Genomic DNA, 18247 nt, shown 5'->3' with positions numbered 1-18247 from the left:
GAGCGCGCGAACTTAACCACTCGGCCACGGGGCCAGCCCCCTAGAAGTTTCTCTTTTTAAAGAAGTAATTTCCAACCTCAGTTTTGTGGCATCCCAGGGAATATAAAAATTATTTTTATTTTCTTAAAATTAACAAACCCATGCCATACCAGAATGAAAATCAAGAGAGTCATGAAATGAAAATGAAAGAGTAGACTATCACTGTTAAAAGTTTGGGATTCACTGCTTTAAAGCTTTTCTTCAGTCTGCTCTGCTTGCTCTGCCCTGTTTTTTGGTTCATCATGTGTTCTACTGTCGTACCTGCTGTTTGTATATGTATCCTACCCTGCAGCTAATGTCACCTCAGTGCTTGTAAATTGTTCTCTTCTAAGACTTTATTCATGAATTCACTTTGTTAGTAATTACCATTATTATTGGTAATACTGGTGATGATCTTTTAAAAACCAGAAAGATTTATTTCTTGATATAAATATCATATGCTTTTAAGTCACCTAGTGGGCCAAATATAATAGTAAATGGCATGATGATCAATCTAAAATTTCAAGAAATTTGAACCGAAGATATTTTTCTTCACTTGAGTTGTGATTTTTTATTATAATAGCAGGATAAATTACAACTTTATGTTTTATGGTTGGTAGGGTTTACGAGAAGAGAGCAGAACAGCAAGAGGCTGTTAGATGATTACTATATTGAAGTCTTTAACTTAAGGATCTTTTGCATTCTTTTTTAACAATGGTATTAGACAGTAAAGTATAATAGTTAAGAGCACAGGTTCTGGAGCGGTCCTGGTTTTGCCACGCAATAGCTCTGCTACCTTGGACGAGTCATTTATCTCAGTGTGCCTCAGTGACCTCATCTGTAACACGGATTATTAATAGTACCTATCTCACAGATTTGTTGTGAAGATTGAAGGAGTTAGTATATTTAAAGTACTGAAACATGCCTGGTATGTAATAAGCACTTGATAAAATATAAATAATAATAATAATGTTTATTATTATTGCCACATCATCTAAGAAAGCTTGTTAGGGGTCAGCCTGGTGGCATAGTGGTTAAGTTCACACATTCCGCTTCGGCGGCCCAGGGTTCCCGGGCCTACACACTGCTTATTATCAAGCCATGCTGTGGCAGGTGTCCCACATATAAAGTAGAGGAAGATGGACACAGATGTTAGCTCAGGGCCAGTCTTCCTTAGCAAAAAGAGGAGGATTGGCGGCAGATGTTAGCTCAAGGCTAATCTTCCTCAAAAAAAAAAAAAAAAAAGCAAGCTTGTTAAATCATTATAAAGCAATGTATCCCAATAGTTTAGAATTATTGAATTATATTTAGTTGTGGGTGAAACCAAAGATACTTTTATTAGCTAAAGCTTTTAAAAAACATAAAATTATAAAAATAGAAACAATTAGAATCTCAAAATGGTCACTTTGATATTATTTACTTTGGTATGTTGTTTCCTTTATCTTTTTTATGTGCATTTTTAAACATTGTAAATATGGTTGTTTTATTCAGTGTTCATTCAGATGCAAATATTTGATCATCTCTAAATGTCAGTCACTATGCCGGGGATTATGTATTGAACTTTGTGAAGACAGAGGCTCTGTTCTTTTGCCTTGAATATGCCTAACTCAATAAATAGATAGAAAAGGACGATTTTGAGGTATTAAAATTTGATTATTTTCCTTGGCCTGTAAAGTTTGCATACTAGTCTAAAGAAATTTATTTCAATAACAATTTTAATATATCTTTATTTTTCCTTAAGTTAAATCTTTGTTGTTATTAGCTTCACTAGACTACTTTCTGCTGACTACAATATGAAAAGTGATTACTATGGTTACCAGAAATTCAGCAAAGTGACTCCAGTCTCCTTTCCTATCTCCATTCGTTTAATTATATCTCTACTATATGTGGATGCATAGAAAAGTCAGGAGAGACATACTTGGAACTATAAATAACTTTGGAGGATAGAATTGGTGGGGTGAGGGAAATTATCATCACCCCTTACATTTATGCATTTCTATATTACTGAAAGTTGTTACACTTTTAAAAAAATAATAAAGTTATATTCTTAGTTTTTATCACCAATCATTTTATATAGGCGTGTGTGACATATAGGTCACAATATGACTTCTTATTGTCAGTTTCATAATATTCATACTCTTAATTACCTTTCTACTAGTTCTCTCAGTATTTAACAGTATACATAATTATATTTAATGGTGTTAATTCCTTGGTAATGATTGTTCTAAGGGAAAAAGTGATATCTTGAAAGACTAGTTTATTTCTAACAGCTTTTTTAAACAGCTGTTTTGAGGTATAATTTACATAGCCTAAAATCCACCTGTTTGTATGATGCTTTGTAGTATTTAGTGATTTCTAGTATATTTACAGAATACTAGAACCATCATCATAATCTTGTTTTAGAATGTTTTCAACATCCCCTAAAGAAACCTTGTATACCCATTAGCAGTCACTTCCTATTCCTCTTCTCCCTGCCCCCTCTCCCGTCCCTAGGCAACCACTGATCCACTTTCTGTCTCATGGATTTGCCTATTCTAGACATTCCATATAAATGGTGTCATACAATATGTGGTCTTTTGTGGCTGGCTTCTTTTACTTAGCATAATGTTTTTGAGGTTCATCCATATTGTAGCATTTTTATTGCCTTTAACACAATTTTTTAAATCTCTTTTCAACCTATAAATACCAACTCAAAAACTTCAAACAGGACAAAAATGAATAAAATATAAAGTAAGTCTCCTGTAATTAGAATGAGGGTTAGAGATGGAATTTCCTTTTTGATGGCGCATATCTAAGTGACTGCAAAGATGCTTTGTTAAAACACTTTGTTTTACCATGTAATACGTAGTGGGGCACCTAATATAACCTTCTGAGAAGTGTTCAAGGGAGCTTTCCTTGAAGAAATGACATTTAAGCTGAAGCTCAGTAATGAGAGCTGAAGTTGGGCAGGGGACGTTGAGGTAAGCGAGAAGTGGAATTGAGCTTGTTTCAGGCAAGGGGAACAGCATGCACAAATGAACTAAAAGCAAGTGTTGGGCTTTCCAGGAATAGAAATTAGTACCATATGGCTGTTATTTAGATTTGGATGATGGAGGAGGGTGAGAAATGTAGCTGAAAAAAATACTGCAACACTTAGATCATTGCTCACATCTCAAGGGCCGTCAGGGCCAGTTTTTGGAAAAGACTCTCTCCTAAGGACAAAAGGAAGCTGGCACAGACTTTTTAGCAGATGAATATTAATAAAGTCAGATTCATATTTTAGAAAACAATTTGGCTGTAGTATATGGAATGGATTGGAAGGGAGCAAGACCAGAGCTTTTCAAATTAAAAAAAAAAAGATTTTGTCTTTTGCAAAATTGTTTTGGCCATTCTTTGTGCTTTATATTTTCATATAACTTTTAGAATCAGCTTGTCAATTTCTATAAAAATGACTGCTGAGATTTTTTAGGGATTATGTTGATTCTGTAGATAACTTAGGAAGAATTGACATCTTGACAGTATTGAGTCCTGAGATCTATGAACATGGTACGTCTCTCCGTTTGTCTTTAATTTCTCTCAGCAGTGCTTTATTGTTGCCAGTGTACAACTCTTGTACTTTGTTTGTTAAATTTATTTGTAAGTGTTTTCTTTTTGATGCTGTTGTGAATGGAATTGTATTTATTTCATATTCAAATTGTTCATTGATAATATATAGAAATACAGTTCTGTTTTTGCCTGTCAATATCTTGTGACCTTGCTAAACACATTTATTAATTCTAGTTGGTTTTTTGTTGTGTTTATTGTTTTTTGTAGATTCCTACAAAGGATTTTCTATATATGGGATCATGTTGTCTGTGAATAAAGACGCTTTTACTTCTGTCTTTCCAAATGGATGCCTTTGATTTCTTTTTCTTGCCTTTTTGCACTGATTCTAGTATAGCATTGAATAGAAATGATGAGCGTCTACATCCTTAACTTTGTTCTCAGTCTTAGAAGAAGCATTCGTTCACCGTTCGAGCTATTTTTGTGAGAGTTTGTGTAGGATTGGTGTTTTTTTTCCCCTTAGTATTGATAAAATTAATAAGTTAAGACTTTTGGGTCTGGGCTTTTCTTTGTAGGAAGATTTCTAATTACTGATTCAATTTCTTCTTAGTAAATCTCTTCAGATTATCTGTTTCTTCTTGAGTCCCGTTTGGTAACTTATATCTTTCTAGGAATTTGTCTATCTTACCTAAGTTATCTATTTTGTTGGCATAAAGTTGTTGATAATGTTCCCTTATAATCCTTTTATTATTGTTAATGTTTGTAGCAATGTTCACCCTTTATTTCTGATTTTGGTATTTCATTTTTTCTGTCTTTTTTCTAGGTAAAGCTAAAGATTGATCAGTTTTTTAATTTTTTGAAAGAATGAACTTTGATTTTTTCTCTATTGTTTTTCTGTTTCATTGATTTCTACCAATGTTTAAAATCTCCTTCCTTCTGACTGCCTTGGGTTTAATTACTCTTCTTGTTTTATAATTTTTATGCTGAGATTGATTTTCTTTCCTAATATGTGTTTAAAATTATAAATTTTCCTCTGAGTACTTTGTTAGCTTCATCATGTAATTAGTGGTTATGTTATATTTTTGCTTTTATTCAGTTCAAGATATTTTCTAATTTCTCTTGTGATATCCTTTCACCTGTGGTTATTTGTAAGTATGTTTAATTTCCAAATATTTGGGATTTACTAAATTTTTTTGTTGTTCGTTTCTAATTTAATTCTATTGTGGTTGAACAGACTTTGGAGAATTTTAATTCTTTTACATTCAGAAAGGCTTTTTTATGGTCTGGATGATGATCTGTCCTGGAGAATGTTCTGTGTGCGTAAAAAGAATGTATATCTTGTTATTGTTGGGTGGAGTGTCTCGTAAATGTCAATTAAGTAAAGTTGATTGATAATGTTATTCAAGTCTTCTATATCCTTACCGATTCTGCATGTAGTTCTTTTTTCAGTTATTGAGTGGGGGCTATTGAAAACGCCAAACAAAATTTCTGAATTATCTCTTTTTTCTTTCAGTTTTACTACTGTTATTAGGTATATTTACATTTAATTTTTATATCTTCCTGATGTATTGATATGTCTTGTTTGTCTCTAGTAATATTTCTTAAACTCCAGCTCTCTTATGGTTACTATTATGCATAGTGTATCTTTTCCTGTCCTTTTATTTTCAACCTATTTGTGACTTTGAATCTAAGCTGTTTCTTTTGTAGACAACATATGGTTGGGTCTTGTTTTTTTTAATCCAGTCTGACCATCTCTGTCTTTTGAGTAGAATGCTTAGTCCATTCACATTTAATGTAATTATTGGTGTGGTTGGATTTATGTCTGCCATTTTTTTTGTTTGTTTTCAATGTGACTCAATTTCCTTTCTGTTCTTTCTGCCTCCTTTAACTGTGTGCTTGGTATGATGAGTGAGTTCCACTTGTATCTTGGACATTCTAGGTGTTATGTTGTGAGACTCATAATCATATTTCTTCTTTTTTAGTAGGCAGTTAGTCACCTTGTTTAGGTGTAAGTGGATGGGCCTGGATAGGGGTGGATGTTCAGCCAGGCCCTGCTGATACCACCTTGGCAAAAGTAGAGCACTGCCTCACACTACCTCCTTCCAGATGGATGGGGTGTAAGATCAGCTCCCTACTGAGCCCTACTGACACATGGAGGGTAAGGAAAAGAGAGAGGAGTTGTCCCACTTCCACTTGTCTCTGCCTCATTATTGCTGGGCAGGGATGGAGTCTCAGCACCCCACTGGACCTCTGTGACTTAATTTTAGCAGAAATAGAGTAATGAAGTAATATCTTTCAAGTTTTCTTGGCAAGTAAAAACTTAACAAAACTCAACCTGTTGTAAGTTGCATTAGCCATCAATAAACTGGCTGCATCCATCAGAACTAAGTCCCTCTTGATTAAACCATATATTATTATACAAGAAATTCAAAAGTGTCAGAGTGAAAAAAATGGTTTTAGTAGGCAAAATAGTTATTTTGAAGAGGTCTATGTGTTTTTAAGAAATGAGCAAAGGAGATGATATATGTAGTTATTGCAAATATTTTTACTTGGAATTTTCTTTAAAATTCAGGGACCAACACACCTAGGTCTTGCTAAAGGAGGATCCAGTTATATGCTACAACCCAACTCATGTGTCCTCTGGCCAGTTGAGAAGCACTTTGAAACCTCAGTTGAAGGTTTTCTGATTGAAGAATAATTTTGTGCCAATACTGTAAGGGCCAAAGCCCTCCATTTTTAGTCTTGGGGGTAGTGATAGGGCACCAAAATAAGAGAATAGAGTGATCGAAGATGGCATAAGCAGGAGTTATTGAATCAGTCTCCCCCTTTTCATCACTCTAGGAATGGACAGGTTGCTACATTAACTTCTATCTGTTAGTGGAAAGAAGGAGCATTCTCTATTGCCAGTTAGAGTATTAAATATGGGAATAGTGGGGGGAAATGTAGTTTATATGTGTAGAATCAGTAGGACTTAGTGACAGATTATTGATGAGGGTAGGAAATAAAAAAGATGAAGGAACCCAAAATTACTGTTAAGTTTTTAGCTTTTGTAACTGAAAGAATTATATTGCCATTGACAAAAACAGGAAAACTACCATTCATTGAATATAGGAGAAATGATGATGTTTTAGTTTAATTGATTTTGAATTGTTGATGTTTTATTCATTTACCTTATAGTAGTTTCTATATTTTTAAATATGCTAAAAGCACCTTACAACTTTTTCATAGACAGCTTTATCAGGATATAATTTACATACTATAAAATTTACCTGTAGCTATGTAATTTATGTACCATAAAATTAAGTGTATATTTTGATGAATTCAGTGTATTTACAATCGTGACACTGTTACTACAACCAACACCACCATGTAATTTTAGAACTTTTATATCACCCTGAAGAGGAACCTTTTCCCCATTCCTACCTCCATCTCTAAGCAATAACTAATCTACTTTCTGCTCCATGTTCTTTTCTAGACGTTTCATATAAATGGAATCATACAATATGTGTTTTTTTGTGTCTGTCTTCTTTCACTGAGCATGTTTTTGAGGCTCGCTCATGTATCTTGCACTTTTTAAAATGAGTTTTATAGTTAATAGTAGAGAAACATATTAAGTACATGTGAGTCATGGGGGTAAATTGTGTGAAAAACCAGTCAGTATACGGAAAAGTTATATATTGGAAGAGTGGCGATGATGTCATAAAGTGATTTCATTGTCTATCATTAGTCTATAGAGGATTCGCTTGCTAAATATTTGCTAACATAGAATATCAGTATATGATAATTATCATAATTAAAGGGAATGCTGAGGTAGAGATTTGTTGTGAAACATTTGTAGTATTTAAGTTGGAAAGGGAATGAACTCCATTGGTTTCATTTTCATTTTGAATTTTTAATAAGTTGTTTAACAAGTTGAGATTGTATTTCATTATTTCTGTCCGAATGAATATGAATTGAGGACCAGAGAAATGACTGTTCACCCTATTGTCTTGATTATCTTGATCAGAGCTAAATAATTGATGTGACAGACCTAAGTTATAGATAGGGGAGATGAAAGAATGGACGGAAAATGTACATTTTGCCACTGGGAAGTAGTTTGTCAATTATGGTACTGTAGAGATATATTTAAATATTTACACCAGAACACACTTCACTTTATTGCCGTAACTTGACTAATGTAAAATATGAAATTATTAACTCCCTGCCTTATTGAGACATTTGACTGTATAGATATATCAAAGCATAATTTTGTTTACTTCATAAATTCCACTTAAAGTATCTTAATTTGGAAACTACTCTGGTTAGAATTCAAGTAACTTCACATTTTCCATATGGGGTCGCATTTGAAATAAATTAATATCAGTTGACATAATCTGGACTAATCTGAGGAAATACTATAAAGTAGGCAATTTAAGTACACCCTTTCCCTATCTTCTCGCCTTTTTCTTTTCATATATCTTCTCCAGGAGCTTATAAAATACTGTCTCTTTCTTCTTTCCTGAGACTGAAGTAATTTCACAAATTGATTCATATTAAATTATTAAGAATTTAAAATAGTGCTTTTCTCTGATGTTTCATCATTTGAAAAGTGGGCTACAAAATGGTTACTGCTTAACTGAAAGGAGTGAGTTACTAATGGTAGATTTTTGTGTGGTTTGTGGTAGGAAGGCATTATATTAGGGAGTTAGTCGAGTACTATTGTAAATAGAATAAACCATTGTAAGGATAAATGTTTCCTCATAGTTTTTTGTAATGAGAGTAAAAGAGACATTTTAGGATTGGACAGTTGGGCTCATTTGAGTTCATTTAATAGTTGAGATTTGGGTTTATGTTGATCGTTGTAGTGTCATTTTCTTCCTGTGCACAAAGTAACTGTGGGTGATTTTAAAATACTCTGTCACTTTTACTCCCCACCCAAATATAAATCTATCCAAAAGGATCCCTATCTTATAACCTTGTGCTTAATAATGAATGTTACCCTTTTGTTTTTTGTTTTCTTCTAGGCTGTACTCATCACCAAAGAAAAAACTTACACCAATGCAGAAATCGGTTAGTCCATTAGTTTGGTGCAGGCAAGTTTTGGATTACCCAAGTCCTGATGTTGAATGTGCTAAAAAGTCTCTTATCCACAAACTTGATCAAACTATGTCAGGTATGTCTATAACTTTACTTGTGAATTCATCTCTTTGCTTTCTTTAATCAAAAAACAGATAAATGTTGAGTGGTATGTTTTTAGGAAGGCAATTATTTGCTTGGATAGTGTTTTTTGAACCTCATTGTGCATACCATCATGAGTTTTTGCCATATGCACATAACCTGTTCTGTTATTTACTTAATAGATTTCTTTTCTTCAGCCTCCTTATTTTTATTTAGCTTCATCCTAAAGAAAAATAGCCATGAAATAATGGATTTTATGTGATAGCTGTTTTTCTAATACAAGTTAAAACAAATACCTATTTTAAAAAATGTTTGTCTGGTATCATCTAAAATCATCTCACTTCCTACCCTCAGGGAAATTGTGATGTGGTAGAAAGATAACAGGTTGAGAGCCAGAGTTAGACCTTATTCTTCTTCTAGCACTTGGTTACTGTCTGACTCTGCGCATTATTTAACTTCTGTGAGCTCAGATTTCTCATAAGAATCATGAACCTTAAAAGGTTATTTTAAAGATTACATGATCTTTATGAAAGAGCCTGTCATGTTTTTCTGGCTCATAGTAGATTCTTAATAAATGTATTCATTTCCTTGTTATGTTGTTCTTGTTTTTTTTCTTTAATTTGGTGTTTAGATTTAAATTCTTTTTATCTTCTTTTGTTTAATAGCATTCACAAAGCTGACAAAATATATCTGTCACTATGTATGGCCTTTAATGGAGCATGCCAGTATGGGGTAGAAATGTAGGAGAAATATTGGCTCTTTCTTGGAATTTATCTCAGTATCTTAAGAATGTTACTGTTTTCTGGAATACTCACATAGTAAAGGATTGATGCATGATTACTGATTCTAAATAGCTTTTTGTTTTTGTTTTTTGCATTGTATTTACTTGGCACCCATGTACTTAAAATTGCTTATTTTGGCTTTGTTATTGAAATATGTACTCTCTTGTTTAGAGTGTAAGCTGAAAATGGTCAGAGGACTCAAAGGGGAGATTAAAAAGTTAAACTGTCTTACTAAAAAAGCGTAGTTCGCTTGGCTGTAAGGAGTAATGATTATTATATGAAAATAACATATAGGATGTGACGGAGCTTCTCAGTCTGTTTTGACATTAAAGTCCTACTTTTCCTCTGTGTAGAGAATCTCTTTTGAAAAAGCAATAGCCTTTATGTAATTTTTAAACATGTTTTTGTCTGAATATCAAGTGTTTTTAGAATTGTATCCTGGAGGTTGGTTAAAATCATATTCATAAGAGAGTATTAGAAATAGGTAGACAAGCTAGTAGACAATTTGAAATAAGTGGAAAATTTATAACTCAGATGATATTATTTAGACATTTATTAAAAATAGTTTTAGAACCAGCCCTGATGGCCTAGTGGTTAAAGTTTGGTGTATTCTGCTTCAGTGGCCTAGGTTTGGTTCCCGGGCACACAACCATACCATTCTTCTGTCAGTAGCTATGCTGTGGTAGTGGCTCACATGGAGGAACTAGAAGGACTTACAACTAGAATGTGCAGCTATGTCCTGCGGCTTTGGGGAGGAAAACAAAAAAAGAGAGAGAGAGGAAGGTTGGCAACAGAAGGTTAGCTCAGGGCGAATCTTTCCCAGCAAAAAATATATATGTATTTTTTAGTAACAATTTTCCAGTACTCTGTCTTACCTTAGAAATACTGTAAGTATATTTTACAGTTTAATTAGGAATTTTCATTATTGAACAGTGTATGTTCATAACCTACTATGTGCTAGGCATAATTCTCAACTCTGAGGATATAGCAATGAATAAAATAGACCAAAACATCCCTTACCTCCTGGAGCTTGTATTCTAATGGGGGAGGCAGACAATAAACAGAATAAGTTAAACATATAAAACAGAGGTTGGCAAACTTTTTCTGTAAAAAGTCAGATAGTGAACAATTTAGGCTTTGTGGGCTATAAGGTCTCTGTTGCAGTTACTCAGCTTTGCCCTTATTGCACACAAACAGCCATAAATAAGACATTAATGAATGGGCATGGCTGTGTTCCAATAAAATTTTATTTACAAACAGGTGGCAAGCTGGATTTGGCTCACAGGCTATAGTTTACCAATCCCTGGCTTAAAACATCCTAAGGAATAGGAAATATTAGCAATTGATAATTAGTAACTTGGACTTAGGAGAGAAAACCAAAGCTGTTGCACCTCAAAAATAGCAATTTGAGTGAGTGGTTTTTTGCTTTATTATAACAAGGATATTGAAGATAGTAGGAGTGTGTAGGAAATCCTGTTACTCTTGAACCAAAACTAGATGCAATCAAGTGCAGGACCTTTTTAACAGTGTTTAAACTTTATAGCTATATGCACAGAGCAGTAGCTACAGCTGTCAATATAATGTCTATTTAAAGGAAAAATAACTTGGCTATTGCAAGTTTGAACCTTGTAGTCCTAAACCTCCCTTTTCCCAAGTTAGAGGGGAGTTTTTGTTTGTTTGTTTGTTTGTTTTTTAAAGATTGGCACCTGAGCTAACAACTGTTGCCAATCTTCTTTTTTTTTTTTTCCTGCTTTTTCTCCCCAAATCCCTCCAGTATATAGTTGTATATTTTAGTTGTGGGTCCTTCTAGTGGTGGCATGTGGGATGCTGCCTCAACGTGGCCTGACGAGCGTTGCCATGTCCTCGCCCAGGATCCAAACCAGTGAAACCCCAGGCCGCCGAAGCAGAGCTTGCAAACTTAACCACTCGGCCGTGGGGCCGGCCCCGGGAGATTGTTTTTTAATTGTATTTTTGGATAAGGCAAAACTTTCTGGGACTATTGTATTCTAGCGGAACAGTTTCTGCTCCATCACACTCAGGCACTACCTCTTGTTCCTAAGCTGTTCTTCTCTTGTTTTTTATGATTGTGCATTATCTTTTTCACCCTGTCTTACCCTCCCTGCTGTGTTCAGTTTATGTTGAAGATTTTTCCTTCTCTGCCCATCTTTTTTTTATTGTGGCAAAATTTATATAACATAAAATTTCCCACTTTAATAACCATTTTTAAATATACAGGTCGGTGGCATTAAGTACATTCATATTGCTGTGCAACCATCACCATTGTCCATCTCCAGAACTTTTTTATGGTCTTATACTAAAATTCTGTACCCATTAAACTTCCCATTCCCCCTTGCCACCATCTGCCCATCTTTCAAGTTTAGGATACCCTAGGTCTCTTTTGCCCCTCTTCTCTCTGTTTTGATGATTTCATCCATTCATATGTTGTCCAGGATTATCTCTATTCAAATTAATCTCATTCATTCATGCATATATTCCATTAATATTTGTTGAGAGCCTGTTATGTATTAGGCTTTGGGGAAAAGTTGAAGGATACATGATGGGGAAGAACTAACACTGTTCCTGCAGTCATGGAGTTTATCATCTAAAGGGGGAAACATATTAATACAAATAATTTTTATAACTGGTGATAAGTAATAGAAGAATATGTAATAAATACAGTGCTTTGAGAAATAGGTCAAACATCAGGAGATAAAATTCCTGAGTCATAAAGAAAAATTTAAGTAGGGTAAGGGGGAAGGAGAAAGAGTAGGGTGTTGCAGGTAGAGAAAACAGCATGTGCAGAGGCTTTGTGAGAAGCCTGTGGCTGCATGTGGAGGGAGCATGACATGCATGAGGAACTGGACCAAGCCAGGGTGGCTAGAGAACAGTAAGGAAGGGAGAGACGTGAGATAAGGCCAGAAAGATATGTAGGAGCCAGACTCTGCAAAGCTTTATAGGCCATGTTAAATATTTTGGACTTTATTCTAAAAGCAATGGGAAGATATTGAAGGGCTTTATCAAGGGTCTGGTGTGTGTCGGTGGGAAGACATGATCACATTGCTGATTTTTTTTTTAGTTTTTATTGAGTTTATGATAGTTTATACCCTTGTGAAATTTCAGTTGTACGTTATTGCTTGTCAGCTATGTTGTAGGTGCACCACTTCACCCTTTGTGCTCACCCTCCGTCTCCCCTTTCTCCTTGTAGCCACTAATCTGTTCTTTGTCTACATATTTAACTTCCACATGTGAGTGGAGTCATACAGAGATTGTCTTTCTCTATCTGACTTATTTCACTTAACATAATTCCCTCAAGGTCCATCCATGTTGTTGTGAATGGGACGATTTTATTCTTTTTCATGGCTGAGTAGTATCCCATTGTGTGTATACACACACACACACACACACACACACACACACCATATCTTCTTTATCCAGTCATCAGTTGTGGGCACTTAGGTTGCTTCCATGTCTTGGCTATTGTAAATAATGCTGCAATAAACATAGGGGTGCATGGGACTTTTGGAATTGGTGACTTCAGGCTCTTTGGATAGATACCCAGTAGTGGGATGGCTGGGTCATATGGTATTTCTATTTTTAATTTTTTGAGAAATCTCCATACTGTTTTCCATAGTGGCTGCACCAGTTTGCATTCCTACCAGCAGTGTATGAGGGTTCCTTTTTCTCCACAACCTCTCCAACAATGTTACTTTTTGTTTTGGTTATTTTTGCCATTCTAATGAGTGTAAGGTGATATCTTAGTGTAGTTTTGATTTGCATTTCCCTGATGATCAGTGATGATGAGCATCTTTTCATGTGCCTGTTGGCTATCCGTATATCTTCTTTGGAGAAATGTCTGTTCATGTCTCCTGCCCATTTTTTGATCAGGTTGATTGATTTTTTTTGTTGTTGAGTTGTGTGAGTTCTTTACATATTATGGATATTAACTCTTTGTTGGATATATGACTTGCAAATATTTTTTCCCAATTAGTGGGTTGTTTTTTTGTTTCAATCCTGTTTTCCCTTTCCTTGAAGAAGCTGTTTAGTCTGATGAAGTCCCATTTGTTTATTCTTTCTATTGTTTCCCTTCTCTGAGAGACATGGTGTCTGAAAAGATCCTTTTAATACTGATGTCAAAGAGTGTACTGCCTATATTTTCTTCTAGAAGCCTTGTGGTTGCAGGTCTTACCTTTAGGTCTTTGATCCATTTTGAGTTTATTTTTGTGAACGGTGAAAAAGAATGGTCAATTTTCATTCTTTTACATGTGGCTTTCCAGTTTTTCCAGCACCATTTGTTGAAAAGACTTTCTTTTCTCCATTGTAGGCCCTCAGTTCCTTTGTCCAAGATTAGCTGTCAACAGATGTGTGGTTTTGTTTCTGGGCTTTCAAGTCTGTTCCATTGATCTGTGCACCTGTTTTTGTACCAATACCATGCTGTTTTGATTTCTGTAGCTTTGTTGTATGTTTTGAAGTCGGGGATTGTGATGCCTGCAGCTTTGTTCTTTTTTCTCAGGATTGCTTTAGCAATTCGGGGTCTTTTGTTGCTCCATATTGCATTGCATTTTGATAAAGTCATGCCTAGCTTTAGTATGGAGAGTAGAGTGGAATGTAGGACGCTTTTGAGGGGAATTGATGATTGTAGCTGGGCAGGGTGTGTTAAGGGGAAAGAGTGGTAGTGGAAAGGAAAAGATATATAAGGAAAAAGGAATGAGCCAAGTATGAGGAAATGAGCAAGAAGAAAGTATCAACAGTAGTTTCTAGGTTTCCAGCCTGTATAACAGGATGAATGTTATCATCCTGCTATAGGGACCCCAGAAAAAGAATTTGACTGTAGCAGGCAAATGATGAGTGTGGATTTGGACATGTTGGCTCTGGGGTACGTTTGCAGTACCCACAGGGGAGACGTTAAATGGGCAGCTTATATGGCACTGAAGCTAAGGAAAATTTAGGACTAGAGATATAAGTAATGGAAAGGACTGAGGACTTGAAATGCTAGTGATTAGATAAATAACCAAGTAAAAGAGAATAAGCTTCAAAGGAGATCAAAGAGTAAAGAGATTAGGAAGAAATTAGCACCTCTGTTTCTGCTCAGGTTGATATTTCTGAGATCATGCTGCATACTACATACTAAATGTTTAAAATGTGGTCTCTTGTCTCATAGTGAATATGTATAAAACTACACTGTCCAGCTTCCTGCACTATCCAACTAAACAGAAAACATATGTTCCTCCTCCCAAAACCACTACCCTTCCAGTAGGCAAACCAGAAACTTATCTTATTTTTTTTCCCTTTAGTAATCCTTTTTGGTTTTTAATATCTATCCTTTTTTTTTCCTTTTTTTAATTTGTCGCTTGTACTGCCTAGTTCAATCTAATCTATCAACATCAAAATTTCCATCAGATTTTTTCCTACAGTGATTGGATCATATCACTGTTACTCAGAAATCACTGATGGCGTTATCATTCCTACTCAATAGAGTTCAGACTCCTGAGCATGGTGTTCCAGGCCTTCCATCACGTGGCCCCAGCTGGTTTTTCCTGTGTTGTCCCTCATCATGTGCTTTACCTTTCTAGAGTGCTCACTGTCATTCCCGGAACATACTGTGCATTTTCAAGACACTGCTTTTGTTCATGTTATAAACACAGATGAAAACACATATTTTCTCCACTTTGAATGGCCTATCAAATTCCTCCGCATCCTCTCAAGACTGCTCTAGTGCCTCTCCTTCCAAAAAGCCTTACCTAGTTTCTCGCAGTTGTAATGAATTAACTCCTATCTCATCATTTCCACAGGCCTTTGCACCTTTATGATAGTACTTATTTTATTTTGGCTTGAGATCCTGTTTTTTCTGCCTTCACCACTTAGCTATAGGCCCCTTGAGAAAAAGCACCGTGTCACACTTGTCTATGTTTTCCACACAGTGCTTGCCAGTGGTCATAAATACTGAATAAGCCGTGGATTTTAGAATAGGGTGGAATTAAGAAATACTGTCTTAAGTATTAAGTTTTCTTGTATGTAATTGTACTTGATACTTATCACTATCTTTATATTTCTATAATTTGATATGCATGGCATAATTTTTTTTCCTTTTTTTGACAGAAGTATTCTCCTTAGGTCAGAAAATGGGGGGAGGGTGAGCTTTTTTCTTGTTAAAAAGAGAATTCTTGCACGTTTTGACGTTAACCTGGCCTAAATAGTCAGTATTACTTTATCTTTTAAAAAATTCAAGCTTTGGGGCCGGCCCCTTGGCCAAGTGGTTAAGTTCGCGCACTCCGCTTCAGCGGCCCAGGGTTTCGCCGGTTCGGATCCTGGGCGCGGACATGGCACCGCTCATCAGCCCTTGCTGAGGTGGCGTCCCACATGGCACAACCAGAGGCACTCACAGTTAGAATACACAACTATGTACTGGGGGGCTTCAGGGAGAAGAAGAAGAAGAAGGAAAAAAACAAATCAACCAAGATTGGTAACAGATGTTAGCTCAGGTGCCAATCTTTTAAAAAAAAAAAAAAAAATCCCAAACTTTGGAAAGGCTGTTTTTAAAACTCATTATTTCATAGTTTTTTTGGGGGGAGGGGGCAATATATTTGTTATAGAAAAATGAGAACACAAATATGCTTTTACATTCATTTTATTTTTAAAAGCCATTTAGGGTTGATACAGTTGGAATAAACTTTCTAACAAGATAGAAGTAAATTAATTTTGTGGTTAAGAATTTGTCGAGATTGTCTTGCTGTGATATTATTTTTGTTGTTTGGTGTGGCTATTATTTGCCTAACGCAATTTAAGATAGTGGGAATATTTTGTTGGGATTATTAATATGATATATTTTTCCCACTATTATAAGATGTCTCTGTATTTAAGTTGAGATAGATAATGACTTAATGAATTTCCTAATAGGAAAAATTTTGAAATAAAATGTTAACTCTTCCTCAGTTACTAAATTTGATTTCCCCCTTTCTTATTAATGCAGCTCTCAAGAGGCAGAATTTATATAATAATCCTTTCAACTCTGTGAGTTACACAAGTCCTTACAGTCCAAATGCAAGTAGCCCATACAGCAGTGGTTTCAATTCTCCATCTTCAACCCCGGTGCGACCTCCTATAGTCAAACAGCTAATACTTCCTGGAAATTCAGGTAAGGAGAAAATGAATTGAAGTAATTAAGGAATGGTTTTTAACTTACTGTCCTACCTCAGAAAATAACTTATTCATTAGCAGTTCAAGTTTTTTTATTTATGCAACTTTTAACTGGTTAGAGAAAATAGCATTGAGGAGCTACTTGGCACTAAGTACTGTACAAGGCACCAGGGATTCGGATAAGCCAGGTTACATCCGCAAAGTTTGCTTTAGCATGTGCTTAAATGTTTCTAATCTGGCTTGATTAAATAGGGTCACAAGCATGCTTCTTTTAACCAGTAGATGCTTAGTGAATAACTTGCTTGGGTTGTAATAGTCACAGAGTTTAAAACTTTTTTTATATGAGTTTTCATAAGGTTTGGTATTGCACTTAAATAATAGTGCAAGGCTATATATCAGTGTGCCAAAAGAGTGTTTGGAGCCCTAAATGATATGGGAAGGGGGATAAATTGCTGTAAATTGGGGTCAGAATGTTCTGCTGTGATTCTGTGACTAAGACTGTTACTTTGTAGCTTACTTTTCTTTAGAATTCACTCAGTTATTACTGTACTCTTTTTTTTTTTTTTGAGGATGATTAACCCTGAGCTAACTACTGCCAATCCTCCTCTTTTTTCTGAGGAAGGACTGGCCCTGAGCTAACATCCGTGCCCATCTTCCTCCACTTTATACGTGGGATGCCTACCACAGCATGGCTTGCCAAGCAGTGCCATGTCTGCACCTGGGATCCGAACCGGTGAACCCCAGGCCGCCAAGAAGCGGAACATGCACACTTAACCACTGCGCCACCGGGCCGGCCCCTTACTGTACTCTTATTGCTGCTATTCTTATGGCTAATTATATTAGCTTCCTTAAAAATTAGAGTATTGTTAACTGCTTCAGATTTTTGACCTGTGGCCTCTGTAGTCTAATGACTTTATTGACCCTGCCCTTTACTTTGCACATAGGTTGTTAGGTGCTACTTATTTCACCTATGACTGTCATACTAAAAAGTTTAATCTGCTATATTTGTTTAGCAGAATAAAGAGTTTTATTCAGATACTATGTGAGCCTGACCTTATAGTATTTTTCCTATCATGTGTGCTATGCTCTTCTTGATGATATAAGCATTAACTATTTTGTATTCTTCTTGCTCTTCTTATGTTCCTTTCATTTTGGAGCTGATTCTTTTGGTGAAGAATTCTGGAAAAAAAATCGTTTCAAATAAGTCTGTTAGAAATATTAGTGACAGTGTTGTAATTTTATTATTCTTCACTAGAAGGTGATGATCTGGTGAAAGCATTTCCTTAGAAACAAGTTAGACTCTTCTGCACATGTATATCCTTTATTCCTCTGACCTGTCTTCTATCCCCTTTTAGAGTGATAAAGTACTTTTTTTAATCTAGTAATTTTCTTCATCCGATCTTTGTGCTTTACTACTAAACTTCAGAGGACTCCTTGGATCCCCATTACTAGTTTGGCAAAGGAATTTTATAAATATGGCATAATGTAGGAGAAATGAGCCTGGTGTCCTTTTTTGGTTTGTTCCTAAATCTCTAAGGAATCCTGATTTTCCTCAAATTATAGTTTTCTTGTTTAGGAAAAGTAGATGCTTTTATTCAAGGGAAAAGATGATGGTGTTTGCTAATGACTATGAA

The 18247-nt window shown here is 35.3% G+C and overlaps 1 protein-coding gene across 2 annotated transcripts in view; it reads left to right on the top strand.

The window, feature by feature from the left end:
* The window catches only part of SLAIN2 (SLAIN motif family member 2), an 84783-nt gene that overhangs the window by 26001 nt on the left and 40535 nt on the right, over positions 1-18247 (top strand). For both annotated transcript variants that reach the window (XM_023638129.2, XM_023638130.2), the window contains exons 2-3: positions 8544-8692; positions 16447-16611. In XM_023638129.2, the coding sequence (XP_023493897.1) occupies positions 8544-8692; positions 16447-16611 (314 nt within the window). The remainder of the gene's footprint in view (positions 1-8543; positions 8693-16446; positions 16612-18247) is intronic.

This window comes from Equus caballus, chromosome 3 (genome assembly GCF_041296265.1).
Source record: "Equus caballus isolate H_3958 breed thoroughbred chromosome 3, TB-T2T, whole genome shotgun sequence".
NCBI classification, from domain to species: Eukaryota; Metazoa; Chordata; class Mammalia; order Perissodactyla; family Equidae; genus Equus; species Equus caballus.
This window is presented reverse-complemented; position numbering and strand designations above follow the sequence as displayed.